This window comes from Taudactylus pleione, unplaced genomic scaffold (genome assembly GCF_031769625.1).
Source record: "Taudactylus pleione unplaced genomic scaffold, aTauple2 ptg000025l, whole genome shotgun sequence".
NCBI classification, from domain to species: Eukaryota; Metazoa; Chordata; class Amphibia; order Anura; family Myobatrachidae; genus Taudactylus; species Taudactylus pleione.
The window spans coordinates 10,415,140-10,435,794 of NW_028284427.1; the positions used below are offsets into that span (position 1 = coordinate 10,415,140).

At 41.9% G+C, this 20,655-nt stretch overlaps 1 protein-coding gene across 2 annotated transcripts in view; it reads left to right on the plus strand.

Moving 5' to 3' along the window:
• Positions 1 to 20,655, plus strand: part of SLIT3 (slit guidance ligand 3) — a 747,204-nt gene that overhangs the window by 702,549 nt on the left and 24,000 nt on the right. For both annotated transcript variants that reach the window (XM_088451316.1, XM_088451322.1), the window contains 4 exons: positions 4,257 to 4,350; positions 6,707 to 6,844; positions 8,874 to 9,114; positions 14,555 to 14,685. In XM_088451316.1, the coding sequence (XP_088307442.1) occupies positions 4,257 to 4,350; positions 6,707 to 6,844; positions 8,874 to 9,114; positions 14,555 to 14,685 (604 nt within the window). The remainder of the gene's footprint in view (positions 1 to 4,256; positions 4,351 to 6,706; positions 6,845 to 8,873; positions 9,115 to 14,554; positions 14,686 to 20,655) is intronic.

Here is a 20,655-nt window from a genome sequence, read left to right on the forward strand (position 1 = left end):
ATCATTATGTCACAGGGCAGTATGGACTGTTTGGCCAGCCGTAGCCTTTGTACTTTCTGGCCCCTGGTCACAAGACATGAGAGAGTGGCAGTTGGTGAGCACTGCAGTAGAACTGAGAAGAAGGAATGATCCTGCACACAACAGATAATCATAGGAAAATATAATCTATAGACCAACCAATAATGTTCTATGTAGATCTACAAGCCCATGCGGCGAAATGCACGTCCTCTCTTCCGAGTTTCTTACACAGGAATGCCACAGCTGGCACAGGTGGATGAGTCCAGGCATCCATCACATATTACAGGCGCGTACTCCTCTTTTCAGGTGACTGGCACACTCATCCTGGAAGCATTTGTGCCCCTTCAATTTATATGATATCAGGGGCCATGTAACTTCCACATCTTTGTTAAATACCATCACCTGCTATTTACCTTTTATCGCTATTCCGCCTATGGACTCTCTCATCTGCCGTCCTATCTATGCATGACGGCAGACAGCAGTAATTTATAGGACATCTTGATGCTGTACTGATTCTTTCACATGGAAACATACTTACCTGGCATTTACAACAGTTTATCTAATCAATTGCATTGTTTGGATTGAGGGGAGATTTTGTTGCATTATATGTACTATATATGTTTTGAACCCCTTAGACCCGGGGTGGGGAACCTTTTTGCTGCTGAGGGCCATTTTGATTTATAAAATATTATTCGGAGGCAGGTGCAGGCCACGACCCCTCCTTGTGATGTCACATGGGGGCGATGCCACAATCGCCGGTGATTACAGCGATGCTCCAGGTAGCTGTAAGGTCATCTGTGTGACCGTCTCAAGCTTCCTAAGGATGCTCCAGGCGGCATTGCTGCATAGATTCTGGCTGCAGGGTGCCATTCTAGGCACCCTGCTAGCCAGATGAGGCTAGCAGATTAAATCTCAGAGGGTCTGACCAAATGATTCTGGGGGCCTTGTACGGCCCCTGGGCCTGAGGTTCCCCATCCCTGTCTTAGACAAACAGGAACACCATTCAGTCTTGAGCCTATGATATAAAATCAATACAAGGACTTGTGTATCATACACTACATCTGCCGAAATAGGGTGAATTGTCCAGTGAATGAATGTATAAGGGAATTCTCATATTTGAGAGGATGGTGTATGAAGAAGATACAACACAATACCTATTTTGAGACAGGTGCCATCATTATTACTATGCATATATTTCAAATACATTTTTGGTTTAAAGATTGAAGGAATAGTTAGAATTACAAAAGAGAGGTGTAGAAATGAAATGAAAAATATGACTTACATCAAAACATAGTCAATAGATCTAATCTAAGATTGTATGCCCTAAAATTTAAGATTACCTTTTTAAACCTGAAAATGTTCATTCACTGGGAGTCTTCATTCACTGGCTGGTTCACCCTACTGGGATTTATCTACTGTTTGATTATATATGATTTCATTTAGGACGTCTGTAGTAAAAACCCTTTTTTTGAGTCACACAAGACACTATATATTCTATACTTGTACTGAACTTGAGATGTATAGGAAGCGTGATTGGCAACAGCGCCAACTACAGAGTGTACCCTGTAATTGACCGACACTTAATAATCAAAACCTTTGTGAAAAGTCTGTGATAGCTCTCAACAAACTTTCCAATTTTATATGGGTGTCAGCTCAATCAATGTGGGGAATTCAATTCAATGCAGTGATGAATAGCCGCGGTAGGGAGCACCTGGAGCTATTCAATACACCACGCTGTTTACCTGGTCGGAAATTGCCGGTTCTCGTGACTCAACCTGGGTGCGCGTCTGGCACTATTGACGGATTTCTCCTCGCAACCCCAGGAGGGTGTGAGAAGAAATCATTAAGCCTGCCCAAACAGCGCGGTGAATTGAATAGCTTCGGGAGCTCCCTCCTGCGACTATTCATTGTCGCATTGAATTGAATTTCCCCCAATAAAATTAAAGTAGTGGTGATCTGCTATAAAGGATTAACGTGCAAACAGTGAAATTGATACAGAACAAAGACTGCAAAAACATCATGTTGTTTACACAGTAATAACTTAATTATAAACACACTAGGAAGATTAAAGTTTAAAATATAGACACCCAAATAGTGCTCAAGCACATAACATAAATTACACATAAGGCGAAAAATTCATATAAATATAAATATGACTGAATAGATAAACACGTAGGCTTATCTGATTCAGAATAAAGCAAAGGCAAGAGTGTGGGCTTCCTTGAGATTTATTTATCTATATTTTGATATTCATGGATCTATTACCTAGTTGGTACTGTTTTCACTAAGATATTGTCTTATTTTATTTACCCTCTGTGCCCTAGTGATCTCACAAGGATTGATCCCCATATATATATATATATATATATATATATATATATAAATATATGTTTCAGAGATAATTTCAATTTTTCTCTTGAGAATAGTATTTATTTTATATTAGAAAGCATTATATTTATTGATCACAATAAGATACATTATCAGTGACATCACTGTCTGAATACCCCATTAATGTAGATGTGTAATTATTATTAGAGTTATGTTTTCAACTTTTGTAATATTTTCAACTGTTTATTAGAAAGTATGCCCCATGTAGGAGTATCTGGCAGTTCTGTTTTCTAACGGCACTGTCAGGGCCGGATTAAGGATTGTGGGGGCCCAGGGGCAACTAAGTTGTGGGGGCCCCCACCAATAATATTGACACCCCTCTGTCACTATGCCCCTTACCTTGCCCCACAGTGTAAAGTCAGAATGTTTCACAGAACATAACTCCGACATTACACCTAGCCTACTGTTTGAGTGAGGCATGCCATCGTCTGCTTTGCAAAAACTGCTGTTGCTTCTAATGATATGGGAGTAAGCCCAGGAGGAAACTACATAGGTGGCTACTACATATGGGTGGCTGGATAATCAGGTCAGCTGTTATGATAAGTAGTAGATGTGAGTCGAAGGTTATTAGATGCGAGTCACAAAGAAAAGTCACATGCATTTCACCAGTGGTGAAATGAATCATTGAAAAGTCCGGCACACACAGCTAGTTGCTGGACACCTGGGAGATGCCTACCTTATATAGCTATCACCACTTGGAGTAATGTGGCAGGGAACACTACCCATCCCGTCTGTCCGGCGCCGTGCACTCGCCGCCAGCCGCTGTCATTCACTGTCAGCCGCTGCTGCATATTCTGCATGTACAGAGCATACAGAGCAGAGCGGCTCCCGACTCTCGAGTCCCCTCTTGAGCATCACGGACGTGATGTGTCACGTGATGCTGGTGAGGGGACTCTGGATCCGCTCTGCGCTGTATGCTCTGAACATGCAGACTATTCAGCTGGACAGCCCAGTCTGAGAACAGGTGCCACCGGGCACCTGTTCTCGGCAATTGCAGGGTCAGACCGTTCCTGTGTTTGGGGTCCTTCTGTGTGTGGGGGCATCAGGACGACCGCCCCTGTTGCCCCCCCTTAATTCGGCCCTGGGCACTGTCATAGTCCAAACATAAAGCACTGCAGTACAGCAGTGTAGGCAACATGCCACCCAACTATCCGGTCAGAGACTTCATACTGGATTGTCCCGACTAATTTGGGAGGTATGACCAAGGTAATATTATTTCGATGGGAGCGGATTTAGTACAGGGGTTATATTCAGAGGAAAACCACTATAATGCATAGTTGCTGAGTACTTTTACTGCACATTTCCATGTCGTCTTCTACATAAAATATGGTTGGGTAACATTACAAATTTGGTTCATTACTGGTTGGCAACCGGATATTTTTTAGTTTCCAATAAGCTGTTCAAACCATGCCAGTTCTTATTTCTGTTTGTTTTCATCTCATTATGGGCCTCATTTATCAACAAATGTTATAATTCACAATGTGTGATAAAACTTGTGCGTATGATAAAGGTGCTCCAGCCAATCAGCTCCCAACTGTCATCTGTTTGAAAAATGAGAGTTGGGAGCTGATTGGCTGAAGCACCATTATCATACACAATGAGTTTTATCACTCGTGAATGATAAAACTCATTGATAAATAAGGCCCTATATGTTTGTCTGTAGTACTCCTTTTCCTGTACTTTGTTGATGATTGTACCACCTTATAAATAAAGTCCTTATAAATAAAGTCTGTAAAAATATGGTTGGGTATTTATAATTGAATAGCTGCGACTTTAAATTTCATTCATATGTTATGGAATCCAGCACTTAAATGTTGTATCTAAAAACAATGTGCTCATTTTGACTGTAGGCGAATTGTGTGATGAAGTTATCGACCAGTGTGTTTCTGAGCCGAACCTGTGTCAGCATGATTCCAAATGTATCTCCATCGTCAGCGGGTTCAAGTAAGTAGATGATTCAGCAATTGTCATTGCAGTATGATCCAGCGTGGCTTGTTGTTCAAAGTAAAACTTACCAACTTCTCTATAGAATGTTTAATAGAATACAACCACATTGCTGTGCATGGCCTCAGCGAGAAGCCTTGCTTGGTTACCGCTGTTGTCCCACATTAACAGGGGCCCATTTTTTTGACAGGACAAGAATATGCGGCTGTCATTTCCCACTGCAGAGCTCGACCAGCAGTGGAGTCCTATAGTGTAGCAGTTACCTAAGTTTTTCTGCTGTGGCCTAGAAGAAAGGAGCATTTATGGTGACGAAGGGGAGGTGGATAAAACATTTTTTTAGGGAGGCCGTACTGGTCCTTATTATACTTTATTTAAATTAAGCACAAAAGGGCCAATATTTCAGTGACGGCTAGCCAGTTCTCATATGTGCTGTGGTTGTGAAATACTGGACTTGGTATAGTAGTTCTACTTAGTCAACAACAACAAAAAAAATCAAATATACATACAATGTACACATACAGTATATATATATGTGTGTGTGTATGTTATATATAAAACAACAATTCTTCAATGAGCCAATTATGTTATCATTAGAAGACAATTTGAAATGAATATATAAAGAGCAGCTCCTCTTATATGACCCCATACAAAGTAAAGTAATGGGTATGCTCAATCTCCTCTACTTAAAACTCTTAAAAATAAATAAAAAAAATAAATGTATATATAATTTTCGTAGAGGAGAGCCCTATGTCTTATGAAACTAAACTATATAACATTTGCTTAGGTACAATCTGGGCGCGGAGCAGCAGGAGGCAGGGCCGGGACGGAGCGGCGTCCGCAGACGGTCAGGGGCTGTGCTTTATAGCTATAGGCCACACAGTCCCTGCACTGCATGGAGGAGGAGGTGTAATGTGCTGTTTTTTAACTTAAAGACAGCACATTACACCTCCTCCTCCGTGCAGTGCAAAGGGGCCGTGCAGCCCCCTTGCCCTCCCCCCCTCCTCCATGGTTACAATCAGGAATGAAAGGTTATTCTCAGCAAAACTAACATAGCACAAAGATACAAAAACTCTTTGGGTTGTTAAGGCATGCATTACCTCTGGCCATTAACAAGTTACGCCATCTAATGAACAAATTGACTGTCAGTCTACATTGCAGTACGTATAAAACTGTTATGGTATTACATTTGTTATGCAAACATCTTAAAACACATTGGCAAATGGCTAATTACATGCTATCTTCCAGAGACAGTTAGAAGTCAATGTTGAATATAATTTTAATGCTGAAAGCAGAAGCTGAAGAAAATCTATGAGCCCTGGATTTTTACATATATGCAATGTACAGAGCTCCTGGACATCTGCGAGTTTTGGCTGCCACAGCCTAATCAGCTTTCACCTCATTTACCACTATTTGCTACCTGTAACTCAAGCACTCTGCAGAGAATTGTCCAGTCAGCCTAATGCTGCATGCCAGAATGTGCCACCGAATTGTTATTAGTTCAGCATGATGTACTTCTTCTGAAGGGGACAGAAAACATATAAGAGTAAAAATTGGTGACTTGCAAAAAAGAACACGGGTTGATGAATGCAGGCATTGTGTTTGTGTGCGCTGTGCAGTTTGTTTCAGTGCGTTGTTGGCCTCCATTAGGGGAGAGGAAAATATGTAAAAAGAAAATTGTAGTCAGGATTTCATTCAGTGCGTAGACACAGGTGGGCTGTCATACTCTTGCCATTACACACTGGGATAGATTAACTTCCAAATGCTTAGTTGCCCTAACTATAGCAAACAGTCATAGATTAATAACCGTTTAATATGTTGGGGATATCAGCTGTCACTTATAAAGCAAAACCAAGAATACATTTTCAGAGCCAAGATGAAATTCTCGGTCAGCTTTATTAGACTTTTAAACATTTCAAAAAGCAGAAATAAAAATACAATGCATAGACCTCTTGGTGATTGGAAAAACATTGCTTATTGTGAATGCTTGAAATAGAGAAGTATATATATATATATATATATATATATATATATATACAGTGTGTGTGTATGTATATATATATATATATATATATGTCACTTGCAAAGTCACCAATTTTTTTATATATTTTTTTTTTTGCCAACACGTAATATGTAGTACATTTTTTTTGTTGCACTTTAGATATGTACTGAAATGTTACTAATATCATAATAAAATCCATCATTTTATACTTCATTTTCAATTTGTTTTTTTGCTTATGTTTAATGATAATTTTGTGTGCTGCTTCTGACATTTCTTGTGTCATACTTGGCTTGGATACAAAATGGCCGTTGTGAGTTTTTTTCTACTTCATTAGGTTGTTTTGTTTTTCAATTCAAGGTGCGAGTGTTCCCCTGGATTCATAGGGCAATACTGTGAGATCAATGAGGATGACTGTGTCAGCAATAAATGCCAACACGGGGCTCAGTGTGTGGATGATATTGGTGGATATATCTGTGTGTGCCCACAAGGCTTCAGGTAATAATAAACTAAATAATGTCAATAAATATAATATTAGTTATATCACAAGTATAAATAGACTTTTGGTTAATTGGGACGATGTTTGTAATTGTAAAAATCAGTGAATAAAATACAGTAATATTGTAAATGAAGTTTATGATTTGGACCCAATTTCCATTCCAAGTAGCATGACCTAAAATGCATGCAGTAAATAATGTACTTGATAAGTGTGTATTTTGGAACACATACTGTGAACTACATACTGTGATTTTGGACTGTTGGGCACCAACTGAGTCCTGCTATTTTATCCGTCTGCTCTTTGTATGTATTTTGTAACTTCCTGTTGTGATTTTCTCTGTGGGAGATCTTTGCTTGAGAAGTAAGCTTGAAATCTCTAGGAGAATATACTAAAGTTGGAACAAAGAGAAAATACTCAATTATTTAACTCTATAACTACTGGCATTTATTTACACAGCTTCTGTTACACTACAAAGGTAAAGAAAATGATATAGTCAAAATTTGTTTCATAAAAAAAAGATCGAAGTGTAACATTCAGTTATACTTTCAGACAGTACTTATTAAACACACCAGACTTCCTGTCAAACAGGAAGTTCTGTTACAATGCTACAGGAAGTTACTGAGTCTGAGCTGATTAATGAAACTGAGTCAAAGAAAATTAACTAAGTGACAAGAGTACACAACAATGAATAAAACTGAGAAAATGTTTAACCATTTTCCTTATTTTGCTGCAGTTCATTACAAAAAAACAAGAATATTATTAGTTCAGATGGAGAAAGTAGGCGGTTATGTTGCTAAGACCCACATGGAAATGGATATATCCATAGGTTGTGTCATTAGATGTCCCTTATCAGATTGTACAGTTCCAGCTTTTAAGAAAAATGGAACAGAAGGCCCAATTCAGACCCGCACGCTAGGCTGCGTTCGCACGCAGCCAGCCGATGTTTGCAATCTGCGCATGCATAAGCATCGCAGTGCGTGTGCGCGAACTAGTCCATGCGATCGGGAAGCATTCGCTAGCTGCACATAGACAGGTCGCTAACTAGAGTGACAGGACAAGCTGTTTATGGGTGGTGACAGGGGATGGTCCATGAGAACGGGGAGTGGTGGTGCGAACGCAGACGTGCCTGAGCGTCTCAATGCCATTTCAGAGGTGTGTATAATTAAGACACAGCGTCATAGTACACGTCACCTGGCAGAATTTTACACTGAAGCACTCGCAGTGGTAGGGTATGGTCAGCCACAAGTGCTGCATACGGGTCCGATGGTACTCAATTGTACCGATGGTTGCATACATTCCTGGACATGATGTGTGAAAGTGGGCGTCTTGCGAGAGGTTGGTGGGCGTCTGCATACACAGAGCGATCGCACGCTAAGACATAGTGGGCGTGCTATTGCCTTGCGATCGCGAATTTGCATATCTAACGCATCTAGCAAGCGGGTCTGAATCGAGCCCAGAGTTTCTTGCAAGTCACAATCAATAGGGGCTGTTAAGTCCAACTAAAGCCACTTAAGTTGGAGAATGGCAGTTAGCTTGACTAGTCGCGCTAACAAACATTCTCCAACTAAAGTGCTGGCCCCGAGGCTGATAACGCTGCCCTGAGCCAGAAAACAGCCTCGCGGACGGCACTTTAGTGGGATTTCTGTTCGCACCCACAGGAGAGTGAGAAGAAATCCTTTAGTAGAGCTACCAGTGTGGTCAATTGAATAGCTCCGGGAACTCCTTCCCAAGGTTATTCAACAACACGCTGAATTTAATCGCCCTATATTGTGACATTTATGCCTTTCATGCTGGTTTTGTTAGACTTAAAACGAGTGCATTTACAAAACATTTTCATATTGAATCAACTATTTGTATTTACACTGCAAGAGTGTTCTGAATATTTATTGTGAATATTTTATTACATATGACACAATCTGCTTTTAATTGAAGAATGAGTTGCTTAATATTTTTTTTTAATTGCCAAATTATATTTACTGTTACACACAGCAGTTGTTAAGACATTAACTTTTTTTATTTTAATAATAGTGGCCTATTTTGCGAAATATCCCCTCCTATGGTCTTGCTCCAGACAAGCCCATGTGACAACTATGAATGCCAGAATGGAGCGCAGTGCATTGTGGTACAACAGGAGCCGATCTGCCGCTGTCTAGCTGGGTTTGCTGGTCAAAGATGTGAAAAACTTATCACTGTCAATTTTGTTGGCAAAGATTCCTATGTTGAACTTACTGGGTCCAAAATTCGTCTTCAGTCAAACATATCTCTTCAAGTAAGCAATGACTTACAATTGTGGCAAACAAGATGTATACACTGTACACATTGACTAAATGTTGCGTTATAAAGGCAGTCACTTGAAGCTTTAAATTAAATTACATGTCACTGATTTTACCACAATACTGTTACAATCAAAAGCAAGTAACTGATTTGAAAAATCACACAGCTCTTCCTGTGCCCAAGGAAAGTCTTATCAGCCCTCTTGCACTAGGCTTTCACTCACTATTTTCTCTTCATATCAATAAAAGTCACCATTTGCAATACACAAGAGGATTGGTTTGTTGTGCATGTCACACACGTGGTTTAAGTGTGCTCTGCTGTAGAAGCTTTGGTGGTTGTCAGTGGGTATTTTCTTTAAAACTGCAGTCATAGCATGTAGTGATCACCAACTAAACTAATATAAAAAAAATGTATTTGTTTACAAATTGTAAAAGTGCCAGTCAGTTCACCCTCAGCGAAGCTGCTATACCTAAAGTGCTGTTGTAGAGCTTAGACCTCTTGGATCGCAGTGGAAATTCCATAACTCAGTGTAGCCCTTTAAGGAAATCCAGTAGTTTTGATAAACCCGGCCATTCTCTTCTCAAAGATGCCATAGAGACTATTACAGACATGGTCTGAGACTCCAACTGGATAGGTGTCCCTTCTTGTGGATTATTACCTAAAACTTGATTTATGAGAAATAACTGAGAAGTTTTCATTCTAGCACAGCAGACCATTGAGGCTTCGCTGTCTCTGAAATTTACATTCTGGAACGTGTGCGCCAAGCTTGAAGATGAATAAAGTTTACCAAGGTCATGGCAGAAAGCTGAGGATACCCCTGGGGGTACTACCATTGTGTTCATCTGTAGGCTTGCTTTGTCCACGCTGTGAAACATGTCATGTAGCCCTGTTGCTTCTTAGCATCTCAGCTCTCTAATGTGATATTCTAGCTATCTTGAAGAAAGATAGTATCATGCTCCCTGCTTTTTCTTATTGAAGAACAAATACGGCATCGAGTATCTCCAACTTCAGAAAAGGCAACTAAATAGTGAGTGAATCTGCAGTGGTAAAACCTTTCCTGGAAAAGGTTACAATTTTATAGATGTTGCACTAATCAAAGTGCCCATTAATCAGTGTTTCTCAGTATTCATTACAAACCTTGCGTGCCCCTGCCTTTGTAGTGCTCATCTACCTGTTCGCTAAAAACATTTTAAGAGTCTGATTCATTATCCCCTTCATATGTCAGCATTCTTGTAAAATCCATTAACTTTTCCACAACTTTACCTTCTGACCTGTATCTGCCATTACAGCAGCAAAAAATCTAAATCTAAATGTTCTCTTCCAGCGATATAACACTTTTTTAAAACTGCTATAAAAACAATGTATTTGAAAATCATACCCTTAAATTATCATGTTGAGAAGAGAAATATATAGGCACAGCTCATGGAGGTCAATCTATCTAATATATTAGTGTATTGTGTTAAAATATCAAACAAAAAGAACAAAACAAACATTTACCAGCAAGAGAGGTAATGGTGGGTACACACTGCGAAGATATATCTGTAGATGATGGTCGTTTATATACACTGAACGACTATCATCTTACAGGCAGATGCGGGTCCTGATGGCCGGGGGGCGGGTCGGGGGCTGACCGCCCGTACTCACTTGCTGATGGACAGATATGTCTGCAGATATATCTGTCCATCGACTGTGCAGCACAGCCGACGCAATATGTCTATGAACGACGTCGTTCACAGACATATCGCTGGTATGCGCTAGCCGACATGCAACAGATATAATGGCCGACTAATTGATCGGCCAATATATCTGTTAGTGTGTACCCAGCTGTAACTTGTAAAGTAAGCATATATAGTGGTTTGACGATACTGTATGATAGACACATGTAAATGAGGAAATTAAACAAAAGTTTCCAAGTGTCTATACTAGACAAATAGGTACATCACTTTATCTATCAACTTATGATTTAAGTACTAAGGGCCTGATTGAGCGATAAACGGCAAGCTGCGAATGTGTCTAAGTGGCACGTCGAACACACATACACAGCAACTCTGAATGAGATCCTAAGCTACATAAATAAATAAATAAAAGTATGGTTAAAATACCCCTTCTTATCTATGTAGTAAATGTATATGGAAAATATTAAAATTCATAGCAATAATCTATTGGTGCTCACAGTTCGTATAATACTGTTTTGTGGTAAATATACTTAATGTCCTGAATGGATTCACAGTGTGGACGGCTCTTAGAATCAGGGCCGTAACTAGGGTAGTGCGACCTGTGCCATGGCACAGGGCACCGCAGGTCAGGGGGCGCTGTTTGGGCTTGTCAATTTTCCTGTTTATTATCACTCTCACTTGTAGCTTCCTCCTCTTTTATCCCCAGCATCTCCTGGTCTCCCCTATCTCTTCCCTGGCCCTTCTCCATGAGGCCATGGCCCTTTTTCAGGTGCACTATCCTATGTTCCTTTTTAAAAATGGGTGGGGGGCGCCAATGCTCTCTCTGGCACAGGGCACCAAAAAGTCTAGTTACGGCTCCGCTTAGAATGATAGTAGTATGGGGTTTTTTTGCCATTGAATGTTCTGATTCAGAGTTTTAGGCAGGAAGGAAGGGTAGAGGTAGCGCCCTCTCCCGTAGACCAGAGGTCCCTGATGGTGATTTTTCCTGGGAGTAGGAACTTTTTGTAAGCAGCAATAGGGTACACTAGCATAAAAATGCACAGACTGCAGCCTCATATTTTTTAAATTATTGTTTCCATACACACACATTTCTTTTTCATTTGCAGTATTGCATTTAATAGATCACAGCAGTGTTATAATGATCCACTTAATAAATATTTATGATTGACAGTTTACAACGTTTTGGCTGATAAATTTGAGAATCCTCAAATGTTTAAATGAAATAGGAATGTCAGCATAGGCATCAGAGAGATGCCAATGTACTTAATAGGGTTAGCAATCACACAGGGCCTCTCAGGCATGATTGCCGACCCTCCTGATTTTAGCAGGAGGCTCCCAGTGTCATCGGGAGGCTCACGATTTTTAATTTAGCTTCCCACTGCCCCGCAAAGTATACTTCAACTCCCGGTCTCTGAATATTCGGACTGCATGCGCGAGTCTGGAATGCAGGAGGGAGCGAGGTCTGCGTGGGGGACGTCATAACGTCACGACGTGTGACGTCATGTTATTTAAAGGCCAGCCACTGCGGGACACGCTTACATTAGCACAGTGTGATTGGCGGCATCGGAGGCTGAGGCAACAGCAGCGCTACACTGGTCCGCAGTGCAGCGGCGGGTATCGGCATCAGCAGCAGTGGTAGCCTTTTCTCCCTTAACGGTGGTTTATCAAATCAAATGTAAGGTATTACAGTGAACTCCGTCATCCACGGTGGGGTGACTAGTGCTGCTTGTGCTCAGTGTCACAGGCATTAAATGCACTCTGAAGGGACACTCACTGACAGCCAGCCATTTCATGGGAGTCAGTGAGTACCCTTTTAGAGTGCAGTTAATGCTTGTGACAGGAGATATCAAAATAAGAGAGCTCTCAAAATTCAGCTGCTTGGTTTAAACATATAGAAATTAAGTTTCAATACATTGTTTAATCTAGTATTTAAAACATCATCTGGTCATTTGCTGTTATTTAATAATAAAAAATATATAACCATAAAATGTCCACAGACAAATGATTTGTGTTTGTAGAAAGGTGCTCAGAGGGGGCGGCATTTCCATGCCCTGCATACCTTCAGAACCTGTAGTGGCCACACACCCTACACCCTCTGTAGTTTCAGGACTGGACTTGAGCTGGGTACACATTGATAGATATATCGCCTGTTCGTTTGAACGGGCGATATATCTATAGTGCATCGCTGGCTGTGTACAGCAGATATGCCTGGGAACGAAGTTGTTCACAGACATATCCGATGTGCTGTGTAGCACAGCAGATGGCCGATATATCTGAAAGACCGGCCCATGTGCAGTAGATTCTGGCATTAAACTAGAATCTACTGCGCTCAGTCCGCTGCCAGAGAGGAGGGCGCCCAAACGGAGGCTGCACACGGGCCCTTGGTTTAATCCATTATTCAAGGCCGGCTCCAGCAGAAGCCGCCCCCTGAGCCGACAGGGACTCCAATGCCCCATAACACTGCGTGCGGCTTGGCCGTGCACGTCTGAAAAGGGGGCATGACCTAATTACCATAGGCCACGCCCCTAAATGCCGCTATTTGGGGGCGCGACCGTATAGCACGCCTCCCATTTAACGTCAGACTGGGGGCGAGTCCAGCACTCCGTCAGTAGCTGGGCTGCCCCCAGCCCTCTCCCTGCACTGAATGGATGACGTGGCGGTGGAGGTGCCCAACCTCCTGACCACCGGTGGGACACTTAAGCCCACGGGTGGAACAGCAGGGCAGTGCCCATTTTTCGAGGACTGTCCTGCTGAAATTGGGATGGTGGGCGGGGTGCACCCTCTATGGGGTGGCTTCCCTGTTCGACCGCACTGGTTGTACATGCCTTGAGCCGGCCCTGCCTTTATTACACTCAGTCTCACACTCACACTACTTCCCTAAAAAATACTTCTGCAAATTAATGATCATTATTGCATTCATTTACACATTGCTTATCTGCTGGAGTTCCTCTGCTTTCATTGCTGTTTTCTCCGACCTCTCTAGGGCAGCCCGACATGGAGACATAATTGAAATATTGCCTCTAGTCTAAATTTAGCTGTAAGGCTTCACTTATACAAGCAAGAATGAGAAGAAAAATGAATGTAACTTTTATATGTAGCAGTGTGAGTGACTACCCTGAGAAGCCAAATCAGAGTTACTGTAGGAGCCAAAACACATTGTCAGGAACAGCTCATTTGTCCTTTGTGACTTGTCACTTTCAGCTTGGCTGCCGCAATAAGACACAGGCAGTAGGGGTTACTTCTACCCAATACAGGAATATGTGCAGCGTCTGCAGTTCTGGCTCATTCCAGGCCTGGAACTTGTTTGGAGAACCAGTGCTAGACATGTGGATGTACTTTGGAATATTTTTTCTGTTTACGCTACAATGTGCAGTTGTCATTTTTCACGCTTCATCCTTCATCACCCTATTGTGTGTCTGAAGTATTTTAACAATCTCAATATGTGCTCTTACCCCAGTTTTACATATTTCAAGTTTTATTTTCCTGAATATGAATAAACAAACAATTTTTTGGCATCACACGCACACACGCACACGGACACACACTCATACACAAACACAAACATATATTTTTTATTTATTTTGTTTTTCATGTGGGGTGGTCTTAAAATGACAAATTAACATCAATTTAATGTATAAGTATGCTGTACAGTACATTATTTGGTAAAAAATATTTGGGCTTCTGCCATTCAAGTGGTGCAAGTACAGTAGGCCTGTTTGAAAGTACATTGATTTTGATGTCTCTGATTGTCTTTTGCAGGTTGCCACAGATAAAGACAATGGCATTTTGCTCTACAAAGGAGATAATGATCCCTTAGCACTGGAACTGTATCAAGGGCATGTGCGATTAATCTACGACACCTTTGGCTCTCCTCCAACTACTGTCTACAGGTAAGCCTGGGACAAACTAATGACTAACTTCTTCTAGGGTATACATTCAGTATGTCCACATTCAGCTTGTAAACATTCATAATGTTAACAATGACAGACTGTCGACATGACATAATGTTGACATTGTGAATGTCAACAGACGATTGTTTAAGGTGAGGGTTATACTTACCTTTTCAATGGAAAACCGCATGGCATTCAAAATGTGAAAATTCTGGTAATGTCGACATTTGACATGTCGACATACAGACTGGTATTAACATTCTGAATGTCAACATTTTGCACCACACCCACAGTCAAGCCCTAGCAGCAGGATAACACATGCATAGAATTATAGAATTATTGATGTACATTTGTGCTTCAGCAAAGCCACTGTCACAGCACATCAGTAATGCTGCAGTTATCAATACGTTTATTTTTCTATCTGGTTAATTTGGATAAGGTTTATTATTTACTTAGGGCAGTGGTACCCAAACTTTCTTGAACTCTAGAGTATGATAACCATAAATCATTTTATTTGGTCCTGGATGTCCAACCCATGGCACCCCTGCAAGTTCCCTGCAGCACTCCAGAGAACACCAACACCCAGTTTGAGAGCCACTGACTTAGGGTAAAGTTTTACTTCTTTAAAAGGAACTAGCTGGGATATCCGGCGTTGCCCAGGTTGAAGACTGGACCCTGAAGTACACCTGCAGCCCTTATATGTTTACATTGTCCTCTTCTATAACCCCATTCCATTGATCCTGAAAAGGACCCCACTGGTGGCTAACATGCATGCAAACATGCTGCTATGGTGCCCAAACTGCCTCTGTGGCCCGCCGCTTCCCTGCACCCAGTCACGCATACAAGGTGGGCTGGTCCAGTCAGGGCCGTCGAGTGGGGCCCGGATGTCAGCATTATTGATTTGCCAGCTGATTACAGCTGGCTCACTGGCAGGCATCGCCGGTCGCAAGGCAATCAGAGCTCGCAGACTGGCAGCCAATTAGCAGTGACGGCTCCTTATTGGCTGCTGGTCTGTAAGCTCCGATTGGCTTGCGACCGGCGTCAGATGCAAATTGTGCTGGCACTGTCTGTCCATGTCTGCTGCTGCACCAGCTGTAATTAGCTGGCAGCCCGGCCCCAAATCCACACCTCTTGGCTGCTGATGGCACACGAGGAGGCTAGAGGCTGCTGGAAGGACATAGGGAGGTGAATTGCTGGGGGGGGCATAATGTGTAAGGGACACTACTATTGTGTGAAATAATGTGTTATATGGGGCACTACTACTATGTGGCATAATCTGTAAAGGGCATTACTGTGTGGCATAATGTGTAAGGGGCATTACTGTGTAGTGTAAGGGGCATTACTGTGTGGCATAATAAATAAGGGGCACTACTACTGCATGGCATAATGTGTATAAGGATACTGCTGTGTGGCATAACCTGAATGGGCTCTGTGTGACATCATCTGGATGGGGTCTGTGTGGCATAACATTTTTTACCTCTGGGGGGACCTTTTAAGATCTTGCTATGTGGTCCACAAAGTTGTTGTTATGCTCTTGCATGCAAACACAGAGGCTCTGGATTGAATACGAACTTTATCAAGTTTTGCTCAGACTGAGGTAAAAAAGATACTTCTGTAGCTTCTTAACAGGGTTTTGGTAGACTGCCAATTTCCACTGGAGCCAGCCCTGGAACGTGTGTAATTCAAGAGTGTCCCCATTTTTAGCGATTGTGTGACAGTGTGTGGCCATGATGAAGTTCAAACCTAGGCAAAAACCTAATTCTGGTCAAACTACACCACCATGCCAAATTTGATGGAGCTAGGTCCAAAACTCTGTCCAAAAAGGACAAACAGAAGGACGGACAGACAGACACGCTTTCTCGCTTATTATATAGATATACTACTAGGGGTATATTTACTAAAGTGTGGGTTTTCAAAAGTGGAGATGTTGTCCATAGCAACCAATCAGATTCTACTTATCATTTATCTAGTACAGTGATTCCCAACCTCGGTCCTCAAGGCACACTAACAGTCCTGGTTTTAGTGATATCCATAGTTGAGCACAGATGGTTAAATCAAAATAACTGAGGTACTAATTAAGTTACCTGTGCTCAAGCATGGTTATCCTTAAAATCTGGACTGTTAGTGTGCCTTGAGGACCATGGTTGGGAACCCCTGATCTAGTACCTTCTAGAAAATAATAGCTAATATACCCCCAGTAGTCTATCATCTAATAGTATAACTAGGGCAGTAAAAGATGTCTTACACTAGATTATCTAAGCAATCTATCTGTCACTGACCCAGTGTATTTATATGGAATGGGTATGAAGTCCCGGTGGCTGAATAGCTGTCGGTTCATATCCCAATGCCGGCAGCCCGAAGGGAGAAGATCCCGACAGGGCAGGTGAATACCCTATACCTACCCCTCCCCCCCGTCTAAACCCTCCCTTAGTGGTTCCTAACTCTAACCTCCCCCCTATTGCCTAACCCTAACCTCCCCCCGGGGGTGCCTAACCCCCCCTTACAGCACCCTAAGCCTACTGGGGGGGCCTAACCCTAACATCCTCCTGGTGGTGCCTCTCTCTCCCATAGGAGTGCCTAACACTAACCTACCCCACTAAAACCTAACCCTAACCCTGCTATGCTCCCTAAACCTAACCCTTCCCTCTGCAGCTAACGCTAAGGGCGGCCAGGACTTACCTCGTTCGGTCTGGTATCCTTTGGCGTTCCAGCGTCGGGACTAAGATAGGCGTCGGTATTTCGACGCCTACCTAAAGTCCCTTGCCAGGGTTCGGACTACATCCCATTTATACTAGTGATGACATTTACATGTCCTTTGTTATTTGTACTTGGTACACTTTATGTATCAGGAAGTTCTGATTCATTTTGTCTGTTATGAGTAAAAGGAAATCTCCTAGTAATTGTGAGCTTGGCATCACTAGGTACAAACGTTAGGGCAAAACAGAAATAAGATAAGTTTGCCTTATGCTAATAGTATGTTATTATTTAAAACTATATTATTAAGATTAAGGTATAAGTGAATGTTTGCACATGCAGTGTGACTAGTGTGGTCAGTTATTCGCCTCAAAGCTGCATGAGTCTTTGTACTTAAGCTGTCATAGTTGATTTTCTTGAACTGAATTGATGTCTTTGCTGTGTTTGTGTTGGACTGTGGTTCTTTGTGTCTTCTGTAAAAAAAAGGAGTATACATAAGTAATCCAAATAACCAATAATCATAGTCAGCTGGAAACTAGTTCTTGTGGGTCATTTCAGAATGGTTCAAATAAAACAGTTTATAACATTGTGACCATTATACAGTATGAGTTGATGGAACATAATTCTGAAAAAAAATTGTATCCGGGTAATTATGCAAAATTATAGAATATGATGCCAAAGCTAACATTATATTCAAATTATTTTCTCTTCAAAGCCATCTTGTATTGTTTTTCTTTTTTTGTTTGTTTCATCCACCCCACCTTGCATTACATAATACTCATCAGCAGTCCGCTTGAAAAGGAGACAAGCCACAGCTTACTGGCTGCTATTGAATCATTAAGAGACACATTATTTATGGCTCCAAAACTAAAACAGCAGAACTGCCATCAACTCTAGCATCCATATTGCAGTTATTTTAGACATTGCAAATCCTGCATACGTTTCTGGAAATGGAACTGTTTTAGTTATAATTTGCACCACATACTGCTGCACATGAATTTCCACTAATAGTTCCACTTAGAGATGAGCGGGTCTGTTTCTCAAAGAACCGTCCCACCCAAACTTCACGTTACGAGCCGAGATCCGAGCATAGCTCGGGAGTTCCCGCCTTACTCGGATCCCAGAACGAGGCAAAACGTCATCCTCCCGTTGTTGGATTCTCGCGGGTTTTGGATACTATAAAGGTACCCGGTCATCGGAGCCATGTCACTCCGGCTGTGGAGAGTGTAGTGAACGGATGTGCTGTTTCCATCCAAGAGCTGCTGTATTTGTCCAGGGCAGGGGCTGCTGTGTCCAACCAGGGGTTGCTGTGTCCGTCCAGGACAGGAACTGCTGTGTCCATTCAGTGGTTGCTGTGTCCATCCAGGGGCAGTAGCTGCTGTGTCCATCCAGGGGCTGCTGTGTCCATCCAGGGCAGGGGCTGCTGTGTCCATCCAAGGGTTGTTGTGTCCATCCAGGAGCAGTGGCTGCTGTGTCCATCCAGGAGCTGCTGTGTCCATCAAGGGCAGGAGCTTCTGTGTCCATCCAGGGTCTGCTGTGTCCATCCAGGGGCAGTGGTTGCTGTGACCATCCAGGGGCTGCTGTGTCCATCCAGGGCAGGGGCGTCTGTGTCCATCCAGGAGCAGTGGCTGCTGTGTCCTTCCAGGGGCTGCTGTGTCCATCCAGGGACTGCTGTGTCCATCCAGGGCAGGGGCTGCTTTGTCAGGGGCTTCTGTGTCCATCCAGGGCAGGGGCTGCTGTGTCCATCCAGGGCAGGGGCTGTTGTGTCCATCCAGGGGTTTCTGTGCCCATCCAGGGACAGGGGCTGTTGTGTCCAACCAGGAGTGCTCTGTCTGTCCAAGGATGCCCAGTGTATAAAAAAATAAAATCTAATCATATAATTAATAAAAAAATATTTTTTTTTGTGCTGTACCCCAGTGCACTATATTATTATTAATTTTTTTTACTGTGACGCTGCCGGTCAGACTGCAGTGTAATATTCATACACGTATTGTAACACTGTAAGTGGTATCGCAGTGTATAATAAATATTGTGACACTGTAAGCGGAAAATGCAGTGTGTTCATTTTTAAATATATTGTGACACTGTAAGTGGAAAAACGCTGTGTATTCGTAAAAAAAAAATTGGGATACTGTTAGTAGAAATGCAGTGTATTCGTTAAAAATATTGCGACACTGTAAGTGGAAAACACAGTGTATTCATAAAAAGTATTGTGACACTGTTAGTGGAAGCACAGTGTATTCTTAAAAAATATTGTGACACTGTTAGTGGAAGCACAGTGTATTCGCAAAAAATGTTGTGACACTGTAACTGGGAGCGCAGTGTATTCGTAAAAAATGTTGTGACACTAAGTGGTAGCGCAGTGTGTTATTCTTTTATTACTCATAAAAAATCTTGTCACACTAAGTGGTAGCGTAGTGTGTTATTCTTTTCTTATTCATAAAACATATTGTGACACTAAGTGGTAGCACAGTTTGTTCTATTCTTATTTATAAAAAATCTTGTGAAACTGTAAGTGGAACCGCAGTGCAATATTCCAAATTTTACAATTTAATAACACAAAATTAGCAATAAAAAAATTCAACTATTCACTTCTTTCCTCAATAGTGAATAAATTATTAGTCTACACGCCGACTACAAGATAACAACAAAGTGCTAAATAACATGTGTTATATAAAACATAATGACTATCACTGTAAGTGGCAGTGCAGTGTGTTATTCTTTTCATATTCATAAAAAAACTTGTGACACTGTAGGTCATTGATACCGCAGTGTAATATTTAAAATTGGTACAAATTGACGTGTGTCCTGTACCCCACTTCATTCGTGTTTGTTGATATGGAGAACGATCAGTTGAGAGGATAGCAGGAATCACATACTAGTGCTGGAGCTGCTCCAAGTGCAAACAGTCATGACGATACTAGTCCATCTACATCATCTACTAGAGCCAATGCCCATGGGCATACAGGGCTTAAGTCAGGGCATCTAAAATCAAGAACCAATCTTTTACAATGGTAAAGAAAATACATTAAAGGGAAAGTTAGCTGCAGAAAGACATAAAATTGGCAATATGCCTTTCACCACATGAAGTGGCAAGGAAAGGATAAGGCCATGGCTGGTGGTTCTGCCTCTTATGATGATGTAACACAAGTGAACATGCTGACATAGAAATCGAGGATGCTTCTGTGGAAGTGCACCAGGATGAGCAGAATATTTGTGTAGCTGATGCTAATAAGGATGTTGATGATGAGGATGTTGCTTGTGTAAATCAGGCAC